Source organism: Capsicum annuum, chromosome 2 (assembly GCF_002878395.1).
Source record: "Capsicum annuum cultivar UCD-10X-F1 chromosome 2, UCD10Xv1.1, whole genome shotgun sequence".
Taxonomy (NCBI): Eukaryota; Viridiplantae; Streptophyta; class Magnoliopsida; order Solanales; family Solanaceae; genus Capsicum; species Capsicum annuum.
The window spans coordinates 115,716,428-115,742,541 of NC_061112.1; the positions used below are offsets into that span (position 1 = coordinate 115,716,428).

The 26,114-nt window shown below is 36.3% G+C and overlaps 2 protein-coding genes across 7 annotated transcripts; one reads left to right on the forward strand and one right to left on the reverse strand.

Annotated features, from left to right (window-relative positions):
• Positions 1-799: 799 nt before the first annotated feature.
• On the forward strand, positions 800-4,408 carry LOC107859044 (probable receptor-like protein kinase At1g30570). Its single transcript, XM_047406687.1, has one exon. The coding sequence runs from the start codon at positions 1,441-1,443 to the stop codon at positions 4,048-4,050; it is 2,610 nt and encodes an 869-aa protein (XP_047262643.1). The 5' UTR covers positions 800-1,440; the 3' UTR covers positions 4,051-4,408.
• Positions 4,409-8,441: 4,033 nt separating this feature from the next.
• Positions 8,442-18,314, reverse strand: LOC107859045. 6 transcript variants are annotated; one of them, XM_016703923.2, is made up of 7 exons: positions 18,169-18,314; positions 15,041-16,375; positions 12,214-12,271; positions 12,005-12,123; positions 11,233-11,323; positions 10,204-10,251; positions 8,442-8,801 (listed from the first exon to the last, which is right to left on the reverse strand). In XM_016703923.2, the coding sequence occupies exons 2-7, from the start codon at positions 16,183-16,185 to the stop codon at positions 8,706-8,708; spliced, it is 1,557 nt and encodes a 518-aa protein (XP_016559409.1). In that variant the 5' UTR covers positions 16,186-16,375; positions 18,169-18,314; the 3' UTR covers positions 8,442-8,705. The 6 variants fall into 6 exon arrangements, with proteins under 6 accessions (XP_016559409.1, XP_016559410.1, XP_047262644.1 ...); XM_016703924.2 differs by having other exon boundaries at positions 15,041-16,304; positions 18,169-18,243; XM_047406688.1 differs by having other exon boundaries at positions 8,536-10,036; positions 10,121-10,251.
• Positions 18,315-26,114: the final 7,800 nt, after the last annotated feature.

Sequence of the window (26,114 nt, forward strand, 5' to 3'; positions counted from 1 at the left end):
CAAGAAGATATCATCGGGTAGGAGTGAGCATGATATAATACATAATAAATATATAATCCAGAATTAATACAAACTAATTGTTTAGACATTGAAATTTAATTACTCTAACTCAATTGAATTAAATTTTGTGTAGTTGCTTAACAAGAAAATTATTTGTACTAATTTCTTTTGAATATTTTTATATCTGTAATATGTTAGTACGACATATCAAAATGATTTTGTACGGTAATGAATTACCGAAATTTTTAATGTTGTACCATACTCCGAATACGGCAAATTAATTAAACTAAAGAGTGTGATAAATAAATACTCCCTCCATTTAAAAAAAAATGATCTATTTTGATTTGACATAAAATTAAAAAAATAAAGAAGTATTTTGAATCTTGTGACCTTAAATTAAAATTGTGTCAAATATATCAAAATATCCTCTAATCTTGTGATCCTAAATATGTCATATTAAAATTAAAGTATTGATAAAAAAAAAGGGTCATTTTTTTTTTAAATGAACTAAAAAAGAAAGTACATCGTTTTTTTTGAAGCGGAGGGAGTATGTACTCCTCCGTTTTATTTTAATTGACTTTCTTTCTAAAAATATTTATTTTAATTTAATTATTTCTTTTAATAAAATTGAGAGTATTTTGTTATAATCTTTTAATACTATTCTTAATATTAAATGACTAGATAAAGTATATTACTTAAATTTATATTTTAAAATATAATTAATAAGATTAATTTAATAAAATAAACTCCTAATAAATATTTTCACAGGGAGTGTAAAGTTAAAAATTGCCAACTATTTTGAAAGGAGGAAGCAGCAACAAGCTTACAACAAATGGCAATTACAGCAGTTACAAATACTTATACTCATGGAGTAATAAATAACACAGAAATAATGGTGAGCTGAGAGCACATTCCTATAAACAAAAACAAAAAAGAAAGAGTGCAATATATGAATATTCCTCAATTTTATCATAAAAAAAAAATAGTAAGATCTTTTCCCCATAATCAGTTAATCTGTTTTTAGACTCAATTTGTCACCATTTTTGAAAATTTGAGATTTTTAAAATTCTTTTTTAGCTTGTTATTGTCTCCAAGATTTGAGCTTTTGACCATTTTCTTGATTTCAGATCTGTTTGCTGATTTGTTTTATTAGTTTTATTTTATTTTATACTGAAACTGTTCATTTTGGAGATATATTCTTGTGGGGTTTGGTTATTTTCCAATGTTGTTGAAGTTTCTGAGTTGTCTATGAGAGATTGATGAAGGTATTTTCTTGATGTTTATGATTAATTCTTGTATTGTTTTTGTTTGGGGGCGGGGGTAGAAAGTGATTTTTGATTGGTGGGTTTTTCAGTTTTGAGATTGAACTTGAAAGAGTGTGTAGATAGTACCAAAAAGGAAGAAACCTTTGATATCAATTGTGTATTGGGATAGTGAGTTATGAAAGTCAAAGGCAGGGAGGTGTTTGGGATATTTGTTCTTTTTTTGGTATTAGTTGTGTTTGTTGAAATTGGTGAAGCTCAAACAAAGACTTTTCTGGTAAATTGTGGTACAAATTCTAGTGTGAATGTGGATGGTAGTAAATGGATAGGTGATTCTGCCCCTGGTAGTAATGTCACTTTGAGTATACCAGGTATTGAGGCATACACTGACTCATTTAATGGTGATCCATCTTATGAGCCACTTTACAAAACTGCTAGATTTTTTTCTGAAAGTTTTAACTATAGTTTCAAAGGAGGACCTGGTAGTTATTTCCTTAGGCTCCATTTCTATCCGTTTACATTTGGGAATCGCGATGCAAATGAGTCTTACTTTGCTGTTGCTGCAAATGGTTTGAAGTTGGTTTCAGAGTTTAATGTTGCTGGTGAGATTTTGCACAGGAACTCTCTCCTGCAAGGTTCCGGAGGCAACTCCAGTATCTTCTCATTGGTGAAGGAGTATTTTGTGACTTCTGATATCGATGTCTTTGTGCTTGAGTTTGTTCCAAAAAAGGATTCTTTTGGATTTGTTAATGCCATTGAGATCATCCCGGTGATTGATAAGTTATTTGTTGACTCTATCAGTAAAGTTGGTGGCAATGGTGCTAATAGTTCTTTAAATTTGAGTAAACGAGGGATTCAAACTATGTACCGGTTGAACATTGGTGGTTCAGCAATTAAATCCACTCAAGATTCAGGGTTCAGGAGGAAGTGGGAGGCGGATTCAAGCTATATGATTATCGCAGATGCAGGTGCAGAAGCCAAAAACCATTCCAACATTACCTATGCTTCCCCAAATGACACCTCTGTTGCTCCTCTTCTTGTGTATGAAACAGCAAGAATTATGAGCAACACGGATGTCATGGAGAAGCGGTTGAATATGTCATGGAAATTTGATGTGGATCCAGATTTTGATTATGTAATCCGCTTACATTTCTGTGAGTTTGACTATAATAAGCCAAATCAAAGGATCTTCAAAATCTATATAAATAACAAAACTGCAGCAGACAACTACGACATTTTCTCACGAGCTGGGGGAATGAACAAAGCATACCATGAGGATTACTTTGACGCGATGTCCTCGAAAAGCAGCAGTCTCTGGGTTCAACTTGGTCCAGATACAACAACTGGTTCTGCAGGCACTGATGCTCTTTTGAACGGTTTGGAGGTTTTCAAGTTGAGTCGCAATGGTAACCTTGCCTATGTACAGAAATATGAAGATGTTCCAGAAAAATCAACTTCAAAAAGTTTAATCCTGTGGGTAGGAATTGGAGCAGGTATTGCATCCATTATCTTTCTTGCAGGTTTAGTCATTTTTATTATATGGCTATGTAGAAGGCGGAGTAGCAAAGATGACACACAGAAAAACCCGCCTGGCTGGAGGCCTTTATTCCTTCATGGAACTGCTGTGACCAGCACGGGTAATGGTAAGGGATCAATACAATATCAAAGTCTTGGAACTCTAAGATCTGGAAGGCGGTTTACTCTAGCAGAGATTAAAGCAGCCACAAACAACTTTGATGAGAGCCTAGTGATTGGAGTGGGAGGATTTGGTAAAGTTTTCAAAGCGGAGCTTGACGATGGCACCCTTGCTGCAATCAAGCGAGCCAATCCTCAGTCTCAGCAAGGTCTGAAAGAATTTGAAACGGAAATTGAAATGCTTTCTAAGCTAAGGCACAGACATTTGGTCTCCATGATAGGTTTCTGTGATGAACAGAATGAAATGATTTTGGTCTATGAGTACATGGCCAATGGAACACTCAGGAGTCATCTCTTTGGCAGTGGTCTACCATCTCTAAGCTGGAAGCAAAGACTAGAAGCATGCATTGGTTCAGCTCGTGGTCTGCATTACCTTCACACAGGGTCAGAGCGAGGAATCATCCATAGGGATGTCAAGACAACCAACATATTGTTAGATGAGAATTTTGTGGCAAAAATGGCGGATTTTGGGCTGTCTAAAACTGGCCCTTCTTTGGAGCATACTCATGTCAGTACAGCCGTGAAAGGGAGTTTTGGTTATCTGGATCCAGAGTATTTCAGGAGGCAGCAGTTGACTGAGAAATCTGATGTTTACTCCTTTGGGGTTGTTTTGATTGAAGTTATATGTGCACGTCCTGTTATAAATCCAAGCTTACCGAAAGATCAGATCAATCTGGCAGAATGGGCAATGCGGTTTCAACAAAAAAAATGCCTTGAAACCATCATTGACCCACAACTCGCAGGACAATATTCCACAGAATCATTGATGAAATTTGGAGAAATTGCTGAAAAATGTCTAGCAGACGAGGGAAAGAGTAGACCAACAATGGGAGAAGTTCTATGGCACCTGGAATATGTTTTGCAACTTCACGAGGCTTGGCTGCGGATGAATGCAGGGGAAGACTCTGCTTCTGATATTCGTGTTCTAGAGACTGTTGAGGAAAGAGGAACTGAAAATTCTCAACACCAAACTCATGTTGAATCAAAAAACAAAGAAAAGATTGAATCTGCAGCAAGTACCAGTGGCACTACAGATGCCATGGCTACTGGAGTAGATGATTTTTCGCAATTCGTCAGTCAACAAGGAAGGTGAAAACCAAAACAATGGACAGTTTGATTGTAATGTCTGGACTGTTACAGGCCTGAAATATTTCCATTTTTGTCACATGCATATCTGAGGACTTCACGATAACCTCAATCGGATTCGACATTAAAGCTGGGTAGCTTAAGAATGGAGAATGTGAAGATCTTGATAACACCTTCATGCTATATTCTTTTACTCAGATTAGACTAAAATCTTTTTCCTGCTGAATCCTTGTTGCTCAGGATTTAATGATTCTTTTATTATTTTATGTATTTCATGTTTGAGAAAAATGCCACTAAGTTGATGAATTGGGATGTAATGTATACTTCGCTTCTATTTCAGTGGAAAAATATCTTGTTTGATGGCACATTTCCTCTCAAGCCGTTATATGTCCAAATTCCTTTACTGCATTTTGTGTCTTAAATTGATGGAAGTGGATATGAGTGATATGGGATAAAGAATTGGTCATACTGTATTGCAGTTGATACGATTACTGGTAGACTGATTCAATTATGTAATGCTTTAGATTCTCATGATTTGGCCAAACCTGTGCTAGGCAACTCGGAGATCATTATAGTTTGTAAAATGAAATCAAGTTGGAGTAAGCCTCCACTTTATCTTCTATGGATGTAATATACTACCAATTTGTGTATCTGCTGGGCATATTTTGCTGATAGCCTTTTAGACATGGTCGTTGAACTACTGGATGACTCTAAGACAGATGCTATAAGGATTACTGGTTGCCAGATGCTGACCAAGTTTATTTATAGTCAGGTAATTAATGGAAATATTGATGAATGCAACTTTATTGGTTTGTATGATGTCAGTTTCTCTATTCGTATATCAATTTGGAAGTGTAATGAGTAGTTTATTAATCTAAATATGTACGTAATATAATTACATAAATACCTTCATTGAGATGTAAAAGTAAAGTTCTTGAATGTCTAATTGGGTATTTTTCACACTTTGCTGTTCTGGTTGGGTAAAGAAGTTTTGCTGATTTATTCACCTTAAAAGCTTCTATTGGCTCCAAAAGAAGTGCTCAGTATTCAGTAAGCGATACTCATTTCTGAGCAACCCCAACGAGAGATTATCCTTTCTTGAAGTTTTAGGTGTTCATAGTTTTATAATGGCTGTATCTTTGTTGAAGTTTCAACTTGAAGAAAGTATCTTCACAGTATAATTGTTGTTATTTTATGGGTGGAAAATTTGTTTCCCTTGTTTAAGTCAACTTGGTGTGAAGCCCTACTGCTAAATTATGTTATTTTGGTAGTGGAAGCTTGTGTTATTGAAGCTAGAGTGTGTTGCAATATGCTTGGGTTCTTCCTCTTACTTGTATAGATGATCATGCCATTTTAGTTATACAGTGTTAGAGAGTTACTTCTTATCATCTTATGCATGTTATCTGAGATGAGTATCTTGCCCATTTATTTATCAGCTTGTTTGTAGAATTTTATTCTCTAAGAATCCTGTATGTACAGTAAAGTTACCTGTTTCAAAATAAAGAGAAAGAATCTTGAATGTACAGTACAATTACTGCTTCCTAATTATAGTAAACCAGAGCTATTCTGTACTAACTGAAGATTGACAGTAGGTTCTTTTATTTGTAAAATTACCTACCATCTTATTTTGGAAGCAGGTAGATGGAACACACTCATATAACATTGAAACTTTAGTTCCCAAAGTATGTTCATTGGCAAGGGAGACTGGTGAAGAACGTGAAAAGCGCAGCTTGAGGGCATCAAGTTTGCAATGTCTTTCTGCCATGGTACTTTGAGATTACTTTTATGGTTGGAGTAAAATCTATTGTTCTAACTATGCTTGTTTTATATTTGGCAACAATTCTCCTCATACAAGTTCGCTGATTGCTTGGTTGGATCTGGGTAATTGAATCCACCTTTGCAGGTTTTGTTCATGGCTGAGTTCTCATGTATTTGTTGATTTTGATGAGGTTAGTAGAGTGATCTCTCTCTCTCTCTCTCTCTCTCTCTCGGACAATATGTTTTAGTTCCTTGTAGTTTAAGTTGTCGCTTCCCTATTTTTGAAAATGTTACACACTCTTCATTTGCCAGAACATATTTCATGAGTCTTTATTGTGAGATTCGATATGAAGGTTTTCTGAAATAGACAGTGATATGTTGTGGATAACATTGTTGCTCTGTTTCCCCACCTTGGGTGTTCGTAAGAGCTTCTATCCTTTGCTTGTTTGCATTTATTGCTGATCTAATCCACAAGTTATTCAATGTCATAGCTTTCGAGTGAAAAATTACACTAGTAACTGAACTGAAATGTTCATGAACAAACTCAGCATAAACAAGATCTGTTTGTTTGTTAAACAAAATGAGCTTGATCTTATTATGCAGCTCAATATAAAATGATCTGAGCTCAGTACACCTCTTTCCTATTCTTTTTTGCAAAAAGGGAGTGCTTTCTTAATAGTGGGGGTGCGGGGTGGGGGGTGGCGGTGGGGGGTTTGTAGATGCACCTGTAGTCATAGTGTTATGCATGTGTTTTCTTGTTCGCGGTGTTTTGGTGATGTTTATGATTTTCCTATAGATAGTTCTTATATCTAGTGGTGTGTGGCCCCATTTTTGTTGTTTGTTTTTATGTTTTTTTGCTTATTATACTGTCATTTGCCTTGAGCCCGGGGTCTATCGGAAACGTCTCTACTTCATCTGAGGTAGTGGTATGGACTACGTACACTTTGCCCTCTCCAGACCCCACTTTGTGGGAATACACTGGGTATGTTGTTGTTGTACAATGTAATGGTTTTATGAGGTTCTATAAGGGCTCTAAAAGTTCCACTTATGGTGTCCAAGAATATTTAGCTGCAGAAGGGACTGCCAATGTATTCCGCCCTTTGATCATGTCTCATCCATGGCTCTTTCAATGATAGGCCAGCATATGCCGCAGAAGAGATCACATATGCTGGCCTATGGTCGAAATAGCCATGGATGAGGACATGATTAAAGGACAGAAGACATTGGTAGTCCTTTTAACTTACCAGTAAACTTCATTCAAACACTCGAACTGCAATCTGTTTCAATTGAACACATGATAAATTGTTTCTATTAAATACTCCCCAACTCAAATTTTGGAAAAGCTTTTGTGCGTGCCCTCAAACGCCTATTACGTAGATTGGTTTACCATATAATATGTGTCCCCTCCTTTTATTATACACATCAGCAGCCTCAATTGGAATGTGCTAAGGTTTTACGACTTATTAAATGGTCAAATTACCTATGTAATTGACATTCAAGAACATGCACAAAAGTTTTTCCAATGAGCGCGAAGTGTTCAGTAGGAACATTTTACTTTGTGCGGAGATGCTTAATTGGAATGGATCATAGTTTGTGTGTAAATTTAAGTGACTGTTGGTGTATTCACCAACTATTGCCTAGCTATAAGGCTTGGATGCAATTATCACAGGACACAAATGTCTTGTTGACTTCAATTCACAGAGAACAATGAATTTTTAGACCTGTTAAGAAAAAGTGATTCTACTCCACTTGCAGCATGTAACAGCAACATAATGTGGTACTTCCTGTCTTATCGAGTAAGCGCTGCTTAGATCTTTGGTTTGATGATTGTACGTGCAAAAATATAAAAAAATCGATACATTGCCCCTTCCATGAACCAGAAGTGATAGAACTTTGTATAGTCTAATACAGATACAACGTTGACATATTGCCTACCATTAGAGCATAAGGGCCAAGTTCAATGTGTTTTGTTTTGTTATTTATCCAACTTGAGTTGAGATAGCTAAAATTTTGACACACTTTTCAACAAAAGACAGCTCGTTTGATGAAATTCCCTTTCATTTGCCCCACGAGTGAAGAATACTCAATACCAACTGTTATCTTCTACTGTCATTCATCATTCTCTCTCTTTTTTTGTGATTTTCTTTTATCTCCTTTTTATTCTGGAAAATATACCCTAATATTAAGGAAAACAAAAACCCACAGGTTAAAATTGGCTATCAAGACATCTGATGACTACCCTTTACTCGTTCAGGAACCAAATGCAAATAAGCCACAAGCAAAGACTCACGAATTCTGGATGATGATGAATCACCAAACCACCCCACCGATGTGAGCTTTTGGGGAAGATACAGCATCAGAGTAACTTTTATTCGTTGAAAAGACTGCCCCTCCACTCGGGATCTTCATATTACTAAGGCTGACGTGTGTCCAAATTGGATCGAACCATTTGTTAGTTCCTAACCTGAAAGAGAGTAACAGAGATACCCAAATCTGCTATTCAACAAAATAGGAACATAAGTGCACTAACACAAACTCAGCATGAGTACAAATTGTCCTCGCTTATCGGCACACCTGCTCTCTATTCTGCAATGCCTAAATCAGGGCCTCCACAAGTTCATCAATGCATTACACAAAGGATGACGAAAGTGGAATGTTATATATAGTTATCTTTTGTACAATGCAAAAAAGAAATGGCCCAGAAAAGAGGAGACAGATGAACTAAGAGATGAAGTGACACAGGAAAGATCCAACCGAGTTGCAGCTGGTTCATTGCACCTTCTACATTGTACAATTATGTTTCTGAAGCAATTACATCAGTGAAATGTAAAATGTAGTACAAATCCAACTGTCCAAAATTTGTATGCTTAAATGTACAAAGATGAACATTTCCGTACATGAAGCCTATGTCTTCTCAATTCTCTTCTCTTTCAAGAACCGTGAGCTAGCACCTGAGGATTGGTCCAATTTGCGCTTCTTAACTGCCAGATGGGGTTTCAACTAAACAGAAGGAACAACACCAGGTTCAATACCTTCATAAGTTGGTCTAGAAAGTGATACAATTTACATACAATAACAACTATAAGGGAATTGACAGATCATTTGTAGGACAAGGATCCACCACCACTAATTCACTACTTAAAATGGGCTCCCCCTTTTTTGACAATTAGATAATCTGTTCATAAAAGCATGAACATAGTAAATAAAACTATAAACTTAGTAAATAAAACTAAACTAAAAAGTTGTTAATATAAGAACCTTTCCTTTAAGGATGACACATAACTCTCCTCTTTGGGCATGCATTAACAAATGAAAACATATAACGCAAAACCTAAATCATAGTTTCTCTTTGTTGTTTGTTTTGTATAATAGAAGTAAATGGAGACTCCCACAACTAGTTTACTACAGCATCTCACTTTGAGTTGTCTAATAGCAAAGAGGAGCCAGAATCCTGCTGGGTTCCATTTGTACACAGGGAGGCAGAGTTATTGGAGAAAATGGAAAAGATGGATAGAATCTAATGCAATCACCAAAGGAAGCTTAGATATATCGTCTTCAACTAGAAAACTACTTTAATAACAAAAGGAACACCTCGGAGTATAAGAGGCAGAGACAGCAGAATACAAAAACTATAGCTTGAAGAAACCCCATCAAGTACAAAAGAAATAGAGAAGTGTTGTGACTTTGCATTAGCTCATTCACTAAACAGATAACGCAACAAAAATAGTAGAGAAATATAACTTCACTTGAAATGAATTTTTCAATTTTAGAAGAATGTAAAACACCAGAGACAGAAATTTTATAGTCGCACATATAATTTGGCTGGGGGGGTCAATCTTGTGTAATATATTACTTCCCCCATTTCAATTTGTTCGACTGGTTTTGATTTTGGTATGGAGTTTAAGAAACTAAGAAGATTTAACGTTACCAGTTTAAAAAAAAAAAGGTAAAGAAGACGTTTGAATCTTTTGGTCTTAAACTAAAGATATGTAGGATGTACCACAATGTCCTTTAATCTTGTGATCTTAAACATACAACAACAACAAACCCAATGTATTCCCACATATTCCCACATAGTGAGGTCTGGGGAGGGTAAATGTACGCAGTCCATACCTCTACCTCTAAAGTTGGAAATAAGAGTTTCCAAAAAAAGAAAGACGCCTTCTTTTTTAAACAGATTAAAAAGGAAAGTAAGAAGAACAAAGTGAAACTGAGGGAATATTTATTACCTACAACTCTTGCTAAATAAAACATATAAGTGACCTCTTGCTAAATAAAGCATATAAGTGACCTCTTGCTAAATAAAGCATATAAGTGACCTCTTGCTAAATAAAGCATATAAGTGAACTCATTTCTTTATCAAATCAGGAAAAGAGTGCTGTAATAAGATTAGCTGACATACCATCTCCATATACTTCAATTGCTTCATAACTTCCTCCGTCTCTAGTTCCTGAGCCAGAGTGAGAGACAGAGAACAGCAATCAGAAAAACAATATAAGACATATTAATAAGGATGGATCTCAATGAGATGGGCAATCCGGTAAATGAAAAACCAAAGATCAATAAAAGCAAGCAGCAATGCAACTATATCAATGTTATGCACAGGATCTTCAATCGACATGTACTCAATTAACTTCTAGAAAAGCTCATTTAGAGTATCAAAGGTTTCGTCATTCCGTACATGTAAGAGTCCACACCCAAAGTTTAGTTAAATATTACTCCAGATGTTTCAGAAATCTCCATCTTTTAAGGAAATGAGAAGAAAGTTGCAAGATAATCAACTATTGCTAATATACTAGCCTAAAAGAGGGATAATGCCCACATTTTCTATTACAGGAAGCATCTGGACAAGCATCTTCCCTGAGATGATGGTGAAAACACTGAAGCTATTAGCAACTGAATGATTCTTCAACATAACTCAAAGATATAAATGCACCCAAGGGTGTGGCCTAGTGGTTTAATAAAGTTGGGTTGAGCACCATGAGGTCTGAGGTCCAATTCACCTCAATTCCCAACAGAGACAAGCACTAGGTGATTTCTTCCCATTTGTTCTAGGCCTTGGTGGATAGAGTTACTTGGTACCCGTTGCTGGTGGGAGGTGGCAGGTAACCTGTGAAATTAGTCGACGTGCGCAAAAAAACTCAAAAGATATAAATCTTTCTTACATAGACTTGCCAGCATTAAATCTGAAAAACACCTGGACAACTTTGGAATCAAACGTTTTAATCTTAACAAGAAACTAAACCAAACTAACAAAAATAAAATGCAACAGGACTATCTCGAATAGAAGCAAGTTAGTGTTTGAGCATTTTAGGGATGGGGAAGAAAAGAAAACATAGAGCAAGGTATGGTAATGGGGAAGGAATGAAGCAAGTTAATGAGTACAGTTGAAGATACGATGTTGAACACTATCTGAACTGAACTCACATACTTGAGGTACAGCACAATCGGCGTGAGCTGGATCCCAAAGAACAGAACGGAAGCACTCCCAATCATCTGTTTGAACCTCAAATAGTGGGGCCCTGTCATGATAACACCAAGTTGCAGATTGGGCATCTTGAATAGATAAAAATTAAAACATCCCCAAGACAAACAACATGAATATCATCATGCAAACAAAAGAGGAAAAGAAAAAGACTAACATGATCACTGTGAAGTGCGAAAGGAACTAAGATATAGGAGTTATCCTGGATTCCTTGATACATGAACTTCCCTTTCTACAAGCACTTTAACTTAACACTTATCTCAGTACTTTTCTTATCAAGCTACTGATATGGATTTATCTCGCGGGTCTTACATCATAGGCCGAGAGAAAAACTTTAAGATTCAGGAGGGCCATCAGGTTTGGGTGTGGGTGTGGGGTTCCTTTTCCTCTTTAGAGTTCCTTATAATTAATAAAAAAGGGCAGCCCGGTGCACTAAAGCTTCCGCTATGCACAGGGTCCGAGGAAGGGCCCCACCACAAGGGTGTATTGTACGCAGCCTTACCTTGCATTTCTGCCGGAGGCTGTTTCCGTGTAATTAATGGAGGAAAATAATAAAGGGAACATGCAAATTAATCTGATCAAGACATGTAATGGTGTCCATTTCCGAGAGCTGACGCCATTTCAAAGCAACAGTCCAAAATTAACAGCATCCACTTGAAACACCTAAAGCTGGAGCAAGAAAATTCAACAGTAAAGGTGTAAAGGGCGGGCTCATTACCTTCGCCACTTCCCACAGATATTTCCATCCACGCATTCACCACAACTTTCGATGATCTGCCGGCACTGAATCCAATTGCCAATAGAACTAATCCTCAAATGTTTGTTAGAAGATCGTTCCTGAATAATATAATTTGGTTATTTGTATATAATTTTTCCTAGAACTGAGCAGCCAATATGGAAAACATAGATTGCAGGAGTAGAACTTACACGCAAGCAGAGACTCTCTGAAGGGATTTCAAATGGTTCGCCACTACGATCAACCTCACTGCATCAAATCTCATCATCAAAACCAATGCAACAGCCACGCTCAAAAGATACAAACAGCTCAAATACATAACAATATCATAACAGTAAATTTAACAGCATTACTCTATGTGACACTTTCATAAATTAGAGTAAATTTATCAGGATATATGAAGCATGAAACGTGAGAGCATTATAAGGTTTCCATAGTATTAAGAGATAAATAAACATGAACATGCCATAATTACCGTCAATAACACTAATCCATTTTTCTTGAGCTGAACCCCGAGGGTTAATATTCCACCAAGGATTCAAGGAATCATACTCACGTTTAGGTAAGAGGTGCTATCACTAGCAGATAAAGAATTATGAGATAAGAGAAAAAAGTACTAACAGAATTTTGAGTGGTAGATGCACGAAACATGCCACCACATGCTTTGAATATTTTCGAGACATTACAAAGTTCCTTTTCCTTAAACAAATTATCTCCAAAGATTTCTTTCTTTGCATAGAGAGTTTCATTAGGTAGATCCAATGAGAAAACCAGGAGTCATTCAAACATATAGAAAGTAGCGCAGATGACAACTGAAAATGATGTATTCAGAAAACACCAAAGGAAAAGTGTTTTTTCACATGGAGATCTGCTTGGGGTGCCGTTGTTACAGAAAAGAATATGAGGAGGAAGATGTTAAAATGCTTAATGTAAAGGTTGAATACATAGAAGACAACACTTACACTTTTCTGGATTTTCGTCAAGCCATCTATAAACTACTTGTGCTCAAATTGTGCAGCACGTTACTGAAACAATCAAGAAAATAGAATGTGTGCGCTTTTTTTTTTTTGAGTGAAGGGTAACTGAATGTGTGCACTTTAAATGCAGAGATATGGCAAAGAAGCCAATGGAAGAAAGACACGTGCCTCTTAAACCCAAAAAATCCCACCAAAAAAAAAAGAATTTTTGATCCAAAAAGAGGGAAAAAGTTCGATTTTTCTAACTACACTCCCCGTTCATCTTTTCCTAATAACCGTGTTAGCCAGACCAGCTTACGCGTACCTCAAATAATTTCACGGGGTACTTTCTACCTCCCACCACCATAGGTAATGCGTAACTCTATCTGAAGCTTGGACAGATGGAAGAAATTGCCTAGTGTGTTTGTCTCTCCAAGGATGTGAACCTGAGACCTCATTATTTTCAACCCACTTCACTCCATGTTATCTTTCCGTATTCCCTAAAGACAATCCCTCCTCTTATCTTTCCACCATTGAAACCAGAACCACCAACACCGAAGAGAACAAAATTCATACCCTTCTTTTTCCTCTCCTTTCCTCCATCCATCTTTTTCTCCCTTTTCGTGATAGAAGGCCAATCAAATTTGAAGACATAGCATCTAACTTGAACATAGGTAAATCACTAAATTTTGCAATACAATCTTCCTTCAACTGTAATGGAAATCAACTCTCCAACTTTTATACTGTTTGCTCCATCTCCACGAAGAATCATAGCTAAATAACCCTCTTCTTTGCACTCTATCACGACTGTTGCTTTATTCATTTACACTTAATGGAAGACTTCACTCGAAGAAAGTTTATCACCATCTAACTCAACTAGGCAACATTTCCCTGTCATTGTAGGTGAAAGAGGTGGCACCCCAATCGCTTGGAGTGGAGAATGATCTGAAGCAGTGGAGAAATAGTTCTTTTAATTCTCTTATCTGATGGAAGGAGCCAAAAAAGGGTGGCTGAAGGTGGTGGCCTTTGAATATGGAGTTTGGCACAGATACAACCCAATATAGTGTAGTGTGTGAGTAGCGTTGTGCTGTTCGTGTATTATAGAGTGTGTCTCTGTGTGTATCTCTCTGTGTGTGAGTACGGCTGGACCATGCATTGATGGATGAAATGGGTCAGCGGGGGGTGGAGGGTTTGTTAGTTGGTGGAGCTTTAGCATTAAAATAATGGACGGGTCTTATTTTGTTGAGAGGAATAAGAAAAGAAATAAATAAGGAAGAAGAAAGCTCATGTGAACTCATTTTCTAACATGTTCAACCACTCAATATATATACCCAGGTTATACCATGTTCGCAATATGTGTCTAAAAGGTGTAGTTTGGGCATATATCAAGTGTTCAATAGGTTATAGGCTTAGTTTAGGTAGCCATATGAAATGCTTGAACAAGTTTAGGTGTTAGTCTATGTATTCGGCCTAATGTAAAAGAACCTGTAGAGGATGTTACTACTTACTACTTGACTGTGCAATTGCACTATTGCATATAGGTTGAGATGTATGGTGTGTTTGGTATCAAATGGTGATGTCAAGAACCATCAATGAGATTCTATTAAAATAGAAGCTCAAAAAGAAGAGGTGGAACACAGGAACATGGTAAATAGCTCGTTCAAAGCTCGTGTGTCAATGTGGAAAGAAAAGAAACATATGACGTCAAAAGGATTAGGAAATTCCCTTCTGAGATTAGTGAAAATTTTGTGATGAGATGCAATTTCCAGTAAGCGTTGACAAGAGAGTACTTGTAGCAACATGTTTAGTGTAAATTCTCTATGTTGTAACTCCTTGTACGTTGGGCTCCTCCATCATATATATAATATTATTAAATTATAAGACATAACCACTGCTATGATAACTACAAACTGCTGCAGAAGGTAGCAACAGGATGAGAGATACCCCATTATGTTTTATCTGCCTATGTGACAGAACCATTTAAAGCTACTTATCATTTTCACTATCCTTAAGTCAATAGGAAGATTCACAACAGTAAAAAAAGTAGATGTGTAGAACATACTCTATCACTGGACCTGTCCAGTCAGGAACCTCAGCTTGAAAATTATTGCCAATACGAACACATGTTCTATATATATTGGAGTCCTTCAACATGACAGCTGTAGGTCTTGGTTCACCTTCAAACAGAAAGAATCTAGAACTCTCATTACAAGTTGATTTCTCGAGTAATTTCCGCTTCTTTATCAAACAAGTTTGGCAAAACCACTCATCGCGAGGTACTTTTTTTATACTCATACGGGGGTTGCAGCAAGATAAATGATATGCATCATCACAATTATCACAGATTAGCATCTTCCCTGTAGCTTCTGAACAATCACAGGCTTTGCATGAGATTAAACAACAGTTGCCAGAACTGGTATAAGAGTCAGTGGATGCACAAAGCTCCGTAACCACAATTTTTTCAAGCAACCCATAACCTCTAAGAATTGTTGCGCATATATCCTTTTCCGGCATATTATCACTCCATCCTTCAGGAAATAAAGCACCAGATGTGGAGCACTCACCAGCATCATCCACAACCGTCTTCAACAAAGAAGACCCCAAGTCCAAATCACACTTTGACGACGAATGGCTATCATTTATACAAACATTTGAAGTCCTTTGCATAACACTTCTTGATGCTGCTTCAGAGCACTGCTCTTCCCCTTCACGCCTACCATCACGAGAATTTGAATTAGATAGAAGGTTCCCTCTATTACACTCAGCAGGCAGAAGAGCAGGAGCTGCAGTAGGTAATATTTCAGCAGCAACTATGTCTTCCTTCAAAGTTCCTGAATGGACTTCGGAACAAAGCTCAGAAGGACATCCATTGCTAGGCCCAACTTCAGCTGATGGTTCAGTAAAGAAAGTAGCAAGAGGGTTCCTTCTGAACCTTTTTCTTTGATATACTACGGGCTTAGAACTTCCAGGCATGGCACTGAAAATGGAAGGCCGTTGACCATCTAGACTGTTTAAGGCACAAGGATCACCATCCTTTGAATTAGATTCTCTACAGCCATCAAGTGGACATTTATCTTTTTCTGGACTCATTTCCAACAATTCAGCACCAGAAACCCAGTCACATGAGTCTTGTTTCGTGATCTCAGATGATAAAGAGGTTGCAGAAGAAGCTTCTATGCAACCAGGAAGATAATTTAGTATCAGCATATCAATTGAGCCACACACTAATACGAAGGAATTATCTTTCTCTTGCTTATGGGTACATCCACCAAAATGATATAATTCTACGCATCCAATCCAAGATAGTAACCGAGCCCTTTTTATTTCTGTTGTGCTCCCCGATCATAAAGAAGAAACTTGCAATGAGATAACGAACAAAAGATAGTTGAATGCAGCCCTAAAAAGGAGAGATAAGTAGGATTTCTGAAAAATATCCAAGAACACATAATAATAGACATTCATAAGAAGGAATTTATAACTGATAGTGATACCTATCCCAAATTCGAACTACTAAAAGCCATCTGTGGGGAAAAAACCATGTCACTGAAAATGGACAATGAAGTTATCTGATAGCCTGTAAAATCAACCACTCCCTATTTTCATTTTATGTGGTGATGCTTGACTAGGCACGAAGTTTAAGAAAGACGGAAAGACTTTTGCTCAGTATGGAAAGTACCCTTAGAGCTTATGGCCCTAATCTTCCATGTGGCTATAAGAGCATCTCATTATGGGATGTTTAAAGTTAAGGAGATTCCAAATATAGAAAGGTTTATTCTTATGGAACCGACTAAAATGAAAGAGTGCTACATAAAATGAAACAAAGGAAGTAGTATCTATTACATTTTTAGTACATAATTTGTCATATTTCCCCCTTTTTTTCATTTAGTATAGGTGTCTATACTAATTTCGTGGTTCTTCCCACTATGTAACAGTTAATAGCAGACACGTATTGCTTCTTCAGTCATTGGTTCAGGGATTCATTAAGACTACAGGTCTTTGAGTTAGGTAAACATATTGCTAATGGAAGACTACGTTCCATGTATTCATAATTTGGTTTACACGATTAAAAGCGAGATGCCCCCTCGTTAATACCATTCAGTGGTCTCGTTCATGAAAAGTGACAAAAACTTTATATGCTATCAAAAGTTGTCATGTCCTCGTTTTCCTAATGGAACATTAAGTCTATCAGGATAATATGAAAGCACTATGTCCAATTGGGTCAGTGGCATGGAGTATGTGACATGTACAGGTACATTAAAACTTTCAGGAAGTTTTCAGTGTGATTCGAAGGATCCGCACAAATTACTCATACCCATGAATCCCTAAGACGTGGATGCAAAAAAAGGCAAACGATGCTTTCAATTAACATGGCGAGTGTTTAAGTGATTTCTCAATTCAACTCGATCAAATAATTCACCATTGTGTTTTCCAACAAAGAACCCACATTGATATATATATATATATATATATATATATATAGCTATATGTCCAAATAAGTTTAGGGCTTTAGGCTATCCAAACCAGTGGTGCAGACAGGATTTTATCTAAGGGGGTCGAAATATGAATATGTAAATGCAGGAAGAAGCCATAAGGGGGTTCAACATCTACTGTATATATACATAAAAATAGTTTTAACTATGTATAAACAATGTAATTTTCCACCTAAAGAGGTTTGGATGAACCCCCTCGGCCCTACTTGGCTCTGGCCCCGATACCCATGACATCCCACAGGACTCAATGTACTCTTTGTCTAATATTTGCCCACCAAATGGAACTTCTAGAAACTAGACACATATATATCACAAATCAAAACAATATCAAGAACCCAGTGGTGAATATCTATTTTGCAACAATGAACCAAATTACATGAATCAAGAAACCAAGATAAACATCTACACACAATAAAAAAAAAAAAATATCAAACAAACCCTATTAACCCTTCCTCAAAAATTGATTATGAGAGTCACCCACATATTATAGTTCACCTATAGTAGTATTTCTACAACATTAATAGACATTCACAAAGTTGATAATTCAACATTATTGCATAACAACAACAATCAATAATGAACTGTAAATGCTTTGAATCTAACTATTTACAATGCAATAAACAATTAAATTTTTTTGAAAAGGGGGGTTGAATATGAGAAAAGGGGAAGGGAAAAAGTAAGAAACAATTCAAGAATGGACCTTTGGTTGAATGAAGAAACCAAGTACGGTACAGGCGGAGATGGAGGAAGTGGCACACAAAGGGCCTCGACCAAAGGGACTCTTGAAATAATTATAATACTACCTTCTTATAGTGTCCCTCCCTATTTATTCCCAAAGGGCAACTATGTCATTCTATGTTAGTTTTTCCGATGAGATCACGGTGGAGTCAGATAGGATCGAGGGGTTCATTTGAATTATCCCCGATGAAAAATTACGTTGTTTATATATGATTAGAGTTATTATTAATGTATATATAGTACATATTGAACCCTCTCCGATTTCTTTGTGTGTTTACTTCTTCATATTTGAACCCCTATATTGAAAAATCTTTAGCTCCAACCATTGGATTGTTGACAAGATTTGATAGTCTGATCTAAATAAGACCGAGCAATTAAAATTTGATAAGTATAGTTAAAGAACATATGAAGTATGCACGTATTGTATAATATTCAATTTAGTCGTTTATACTTTTAAAATGGTGCAAACAAAGAAGTATAGTCGTATCAATATTTCATAATGATTTTGTGAGTGAGATTACCACTCACGTTTACTACAAGATTTAGCTTCTTTGAAAGGAAAGTATTTGTTACTATCAACAACTTTTTTAAAAAATTATCATTTAATATTAACGATTCATTAATATCTCAATCGTACTTATATCTATGCTTAGCGGTTTGTACCGTTATCGAAATTTTGTATTATTGATGCATTTATTTGAATGTCTTTGAGAGAAAAGATTTATAAGTTCGTTCTTAGTTTAGTAGTTTGATTTGTGTGCATTTTCAATTGAATCTTGTTATGCTCTTGTTATTTTATAGATGCAATTGGCATTTTCATTTTCTTTTCCTTTTCATACTTTTCCTTTTTAGTTATGTTTCACCTCTTTAATCTAATTTATTTATGTATTCGAGTCATTTTTAATTATTCAATACAAATTTCAAATAAAAGAAAAGTGACATATCTGAATAGTCGATGTATAATTATAAAAAAAGAAGAATAGTCTGATGTATTAAGGTTTTATTTATTAACTATATCATCTTATTGAATTAGAACCCCTTCTATGGTAGATAGACAATCAAGTCTGCTAGCAACTCAATTGCAAACATAATTTCTGATACTCATGGAAAAGTCTTTTGTGTTATTTTATGGTGTTTTTGGGTATAAGAATATGTATTTAGGCGTAATAATTTTAACACTAGTTCAAGTTTAAAATAAGAACACTATTGAAGTACAAAAACATCCTCAACACAAGATCAAAGTGATCTTCCTAAGAAGCGTGTTTTATTTTTTTTGGAAATTAAAATGAAACAGAAATATAAAGCCAAGCCTCCCCGACTTTACGGAGTGTCCTTAAGGAATAATTTCCGTCACTGTACCCGAGGTTTTGGAATCTTCCTAATGATTTTTAATCCAACTATAGTGGTACCTCAAATAATTGAATTCGTCGAACTCACTCAACGATTTGATTGATCACAAAGAATGTTTTGAAGACGAGAAGAGTTTTTATTTCAGAAAATTTTTCATTCATATCTATACATGTGGATGAAAGCAAAGCAAGTTTATACAGCCATCAGATGCCTCTGAAAGATAGCAATGATTCACTTAAAAGGTGTATCATTTGGAAGAGTGATGTCTGTTCATTCGAAATATTGCATTTTTTTCTGAACAGACACCACTATCTGAACAGTCACACCTTTTTCAAAATAATATATCTTTTGCTCAAAGGTTGTGTCCCTCAATTTTTCATTCACACCAATTAAACCCAACATTTTTATACATGTTGTTGTGCAATCTATCCATCCTAGTTGAGGCTCTACCACACTCCCTCTTGGTCTCATTCTCCACTAAAACTTGCATTTGGTACTTCCCAAGACAATTTAATACTAGAAAATTTTATTTGTTTCATAATAAAAAGGAACAAATAATAAGCCTTTTAAATTTTGTATATTTTGAGCTTTAACGCGTCATACAACTTTGACAAAAGTAATGAAATCAAAAAATAAGACAGGCATAATACTACTATTGATCATTATATATGTTATAATAATTGAACTATTGCACTAGTTGAAAAAAAACAGGCATGATTCTAATTAAAACAAACTAGAAGATTAATCAATTTATCAAGAACTTACTAGATTATAATTCATTAGTGCAACTTATCAAAAGAAAAGAGTATTTAGCTCTACATAATAATCTAAATTTTTCTCCAAAAGGTGCAGTTTTGACTGTCAAATTCCAGAAATATAATGAGAAATTTCATGTATGTGCAAACCAATTCCACTCTTTTGTATTTGAATTTCATTAAGGTATGTTCTTTCTCTGATGTTCTCAAATTCCAGAAAAGCCTTTTTTTGGAGTTGAAAGTTCTCATTTTTTTTCTATGCAAAATCTGAAATTAGTTTCTGTTGTTTTGAGTTTGCTTTTTCGTTTTTTATTTTATTTTGCTTTGTTGAACTTGTACTTTATTGACAGTTGAATTCCCTAAACTAATTTTGTTATAGAGAACTGAAAATTTCAAAGTGCAGATATATCAGTTGTAGGGTAAATACAATTAGCATTTTTCAGTAGTTAATGACAATCTTTGGTTGAAGGAAAGCTTATACTTGTTTGGTTAAGTGCAATATAGAGAGAAATAGTTGGTTTTAGGAGAATTGGTAACTGTTTTGGTTTTCTGAAAATGTTGTTAAGAGTGTAGGGTTATCATTGAGAAAATTGCTCACTTTATTCCGACAACAATATGGCTGACCAAGAGTTTGATAGTTATCTAATTTTTCGGAAATGCTGTGGAAGTCCTTGCCACTCTTGAATAGTTGGATACTAGAACGAAATGGATCTTGATTCTTGGGTCTAACTCAACCCCAATATGTTTTGTCCGTTCGTGGTAATACTGGATTTGCGGCAATTCGCATTGCAGCTTTGCTGTCACCATACACATTTATTGGAACCTTGACTTAAATCCTGGTCTCTTTTATGAAACCAAGTAACCATACTAGTTCTGAAACTTTTGTCTGCTGGACTCTTGTATTCTGCTTCTGCCGAGCTTCTAGCTACAATGATTTGTTTCTTGGACATCCAAGAAACTAGTGCATCTCCATTTTTTTATAAAGTAGCTAGTGATAGACTCTCTAAAGTTAGGACAAGATACTCGATTTGCATCACAATAAGCAGTGATTGAGTCTTCTGCACTACTAGATAGTAGTACCTTGACCTGGATGAGTCTTCACTTATCTTACGTCTTTTAAGGCACCTTCCATGTGAGACTTTTTTGGATATTGAAGAAACTGTCTTAAGGTATGAAGACTGAATGTTATATCTAGCCTAGTCATAATTACGTAAAGAAGTTTACCTATCAATCATTGGTATATACTCTGATCTGGTGGTAATCTTCGGAAGACTAACTTTTGACATGATCATCATATAGAGGTTAATTTAACATTGATGTCAATGGGAGTAAACGCAGGTTTGGCTGCACCTAATCCTAACCCAGACGTCAACTCTAAAGCACATTTTCTTTGATGCATTAGTTTCCCTTGTTTTGACCTTGCAAATTCAAAACCAAGGAAATACCTCAACTCACCTAAGTCTTTCATTTTTAAAGCCTTCTGTAGGATAGACTTAATACTTTTAATCATATTCAGATTTTCTCATGTTATTAGCATGTCTGTACATACACTAGAACAAGCATTACATACATCTGATTGTATATAAGGATTCGACAAGTTATTAGACTGGGTTATTGACTTGAAAATCTATGAGGTAGTTGCTTATAAATTTCATCATGTAGGTCTCCTTGAAGAAAATCATTATATACATCCATTTGGTAGATGTACGACTTCTTTCTTGTTGCTGTAGACAATATTGTCCTAAGTGTTTTCATCTAAACTATGAGAGAAAATGTCTCTGTATAGTCAATACCTCCCTTTGACCATAACCCTTTGCCTCATGTCTAGTTTTGAACCTTTCCACCTTTCCAAATGCCTTATATTTCACTGTACAAATCCATTCGCTATCAATTGGAGTTTTTCCTTCTGGTAATTTGATTATGTCCATGTATGATTAGATTGTAGGGCTTCTAACTCACTTTTTATTGCCACAGCCCACCTTGAATCTTTGCGATGAAGGGTTGCATGCATGTTGTGTTAACTTTATACTCTTCTTCATCTTCTTTTCAAAACCATATGTTTTCCAATGCGTGGAACACAATAAGTGACTTCTCAAGAATTTATTTATACAAAAGCTGAACTATTGCTTTTCATCTCGAAAATGATTTGTTTGGTATATGGCTGATACAGCTTGGTGATGGCACCTGATAAAGAGGAATCGATAAAGCACAAACACAAATTACAATGGACATGAAGGGTTGCCATACAATTTTGTGTTCTCCGGGAGACCCGTATGCTCTTCATCTTCTTTTTTCAAAACTATATGTGTTTCAATGCTTTAAACACAATAAGTGACTTCTTCCTTTCAAGAATATCTTTATACAAAAACTGAATTATTGCCTTTTCATCTCGAAAACAACTTCTTTGGTATATGGCTGATATAGCTTGGTGATGGAACCTGATAAAGAGGAATATGTAAAGCACAAACACAAGTAAAAACTGGCAATGTGGAGAAGACAAGGGCAACTCAAAACAACAAGAAGTTGGTAGTGTCACTTCAAGATGGGTAACACCATTGAACACAACCAGGAATTCTAGACAGCAGAAACAAGGTGAAGGTTTACTAAACACTTTCCAGGTCCTGGCCAGTCTAGAACCAATAGTTCAGAAAACTATGAGCCCACCTAGGATTGGGGAAGAGACAGTTTTGCTTCCCTCTGGTCATGGGTAGTATTCTTTGTTGGAAAGTTAGGGGTCTGAATGTCTCTAACAAACAAAGGGAGGTCAAACTCCTTTTAACAAAGAAAATGTAGGTTTGATGGGATCTGTGGAAACTAAAATTAAGTCGCACAAAACTGAGGTGGTGGCCCGTAAAATGTTAGGTGGATTGGGCTCTGTGGCTTACTTGGAACACCATCCAAATGGTAAAGTTTGGGTGACATGGAGACATGATTATTTCCAAGTTACCCCCAAGAATGAAACTGCACAAGCTCTTTAAAGTTGTGTTTGCATCACTACAAATGACTTTCCGGTCAATCATAGTGTATGCATATAGTACTAGGTAGGAAAGAAGGACTATGAAGTTATCTGGATTTTGGAGACGGTAAATGGAGGTAACATCTACCGCGACTGATCATGGGAGATTTCAACTCCGTCTTGAATGTGGATGACAGGATTGGTAGTAATCAAGTGAACACGACCGAATGTTTGACTTTCATCCTTGTGTGGAAACATGTAGTCTACTGGAACTTCCCCAACAGGGGAATACATATACATGGAATGATAAGCAAGGTGATGGAGGAGTCTTTTCAAAAATTGATTGAGTGGTTGTCAATAATGAATGGCGGGACAAAATACCTGCTTTTAGTGCACTTCCTCCTTAAAGGGATTAGTGATCATTGCCTCATGAAGCTGGCCCTTCTTAATGTACCAAGAAGAGCCAGAAGACCCTTTAAATACTGTAATTTATGGGCTTGTCACCCTCATTTTCTGGATAAGGTGAATATTGTATGGTAACTACCCCCTGATGGCTGCAGAGTAGTAACAAAGCTGAAGCTACTGAAGGAGAGGCATAGGGCACCGAATTGTCAACACTTTAGAATATTCTTATTGAAGTGGTAGAAGATAGACAAGCACTAGCTTAGATCCGACAAGATTTGCACTTGAATCCTGGGAACACGAACTTACACCAGGAAGAAAGGGCTCCATACTCGAAAAGTTTAGAAGGGTCTCCTGCTTACCAAGAGTTTACTTGCAACAAAAAGGTAAAGCCACCTGGATCAAACTAGGTGATGACTGTACCAAATACTTCTCTGTAATCAAATACAGACAATTATTCAGCTTAATGATAAACATAGCGTGCTGCAAACAAGTCAGGATGCATATTGCCAGTATGTTGATGGAGTATTATCAGGAGATGTTGGGCTGAAAAGAGAAAACTAGAACTAAAGCTTTTAATAGTTTTCTTAAGAATGAATATACGTTGTCCATACAGGATCGATTAAAACTGATGAGCACCTATACTTAAAAGGAAGCGAAAGCTGCTATGTTCAGTATTGACTCTAATAAAAGTCCAGGACCTGAGGAGTATGTCAGTGGGTTTTCAAAGAAGCATGAAGTATGATAGGCGAGGAAATCACAGAAGCAATTCTGGAACTTTTGGCAATGGTATGTTCCTGCAGCAAATAAATTCTACAATGTTACTTTAATCCCAAAGGTATCAGTGCCACTAAATGCAAGTGATTTCAAGCCAATATCTTGTTTGTGTTATGCTATGTAAGTGTATTTCTAAAGTTTTTTGTGTGAGACTTAGGAGGTGCTGTCACTTCTTGTTGATTAGAACCAGGTTCCATTTGTCAAAGGGGAATATATGATCCACAATGTATTTATTTGTCATGACCTATTGAGATATGAAAACATCCCCTAGATGCTTAATGAAGATAGACTTGAGAAAAGCTTATGATATGGTAAGCTGAGATTTCATTAAAGAGGCAATCATGGCTTTCCCGAATCCTTTATTCAATTGGTGATGACATGTGTAGCTTCAACACTTGTTCACATTAAAGGTTAATGGGGATGGTTGTGGATTCTTTGAAAGAAGGATAAGACTTAGCCAGGGGCACTCCTGTGTGACCCTTGCTCTTTGTCTTCGTAATGGAGTATTTGACTATAGTTCTGAAGAAGATGAGTGACCTACATGACTTTAGGTATCACTCAATATGCCAGGTCACCAAGCTAACTTGATTCTTGCAGATGATTTAATGGTTTTCTACAAAGAAAATCTAGCTCTAAAACTAGAGTAATGTAGGCTCTAAACCACTTCAGTGCAGCGACAAGGGTTGGCTGCTAATCTGGACAAATCCAACGTCTTTGTAGCTGAAATGACTGACGAAGTTAAGGATAGAATCATAGCATGCACTTTACTAGAGGCTCACTTCCTATAAGATATTTGGGATTGCCTCTATCATCCAAGAAATGGTCCAAGATGGAATGTCATCAACTAGTTGAAAAGATCACAACCAAGATTAATCGCACATACTCACGACTTCTCTCATATGCAGACAGGTTACAAATAATTAATGCAGTCTTGTTTTCTAAATATAATTTTTGGGGTGTTGTTCTCATTCTATCAAGAAGCTTGTTGAAAAAGTTGGTAGAAAGTGTAGAGATTATTTGTGGGGAAATTCTGTGGAGAAAAGGAAAAAGGCACTAGTTTCTTGGGACAAAATCGATATGCCTATGAAATATGGGGCGTTAACATTGAGGACTGCAAAAATTGGAGCATACCCTTTGTGGGAAAGCTGTTATGGCCACTAGCAACTTAAAAGGATGAACTTTGGGTGAAGTGGTTTCATAAAGTTTTTATTGAAAGAAAATAATGGTATATGGTCTACATGCCAACACAAGATTGTAGTTGGTGTTGGAAGAAGTTAAATTTGCTCAAGGAATTGACGTTTGGATGGTATCATAGTGGACACTATAGGTTGACTTCATCAGGTGCATACTGAGTGTCTAGTAGTTATGTAGCAGTGCTGGGAAATCTCACAAAAAATTAAAGAGGCTGACTTGATATGGGGCTGAGTTATATTACCAAGACAGAGGTTTTCGGTGTGGTTAGTTTACCAAGATAGGCTACTCACTAAGGAAGGAATGCATAAACTACACATTCCAATGTATAATGAGGACTGTTGTTTGTGTGATGATGGAGTCATAGAAACAAATTCTCATCTGTTCGCTGGCTGCAAACGGATATCTGAAGTAAGGGTTGTACTGAGAAGACAGGTTGGAGTGTAAATAATACAAGCTGATGCATTACATAGTTTA

What these genes read in the sequence shown, in the direction of transcription:
- LOC107859045 (XM_016703923.2), bottom strand. Translation starts at nt 16,185, where the DNA reads ATGCTGATACTAAATTATCTTCCTGGTTGCATAGAAGCTTCTTCTGCA. An exon ending in CAGAGAGTCTCTGCTTGCGT is followed by an intron (nt 12,124 to 12,213) that starts GTAAGTTCTACT and finishes TATATTATTCAG; the next exon opens with GAACGATCTTCTAACAAACA. An exon ending in CCGATTGTGCTGTACCTCAA is followed by an intron (nt 10,252 to 11,232) that starts GTATGTGAGTTC and finishes ACTCTGGCTCAG; the next exon opens with GAACTAGAGACGGAGGAAGT.
- LOC107859044 (XM_047406687.1), top strand. Translation starts at nt 1,441, where the DNA reads ATGAAAGTCAAAGGCAGGGAGGTGTTTGGGATATTTGTTCTTTTTTTG.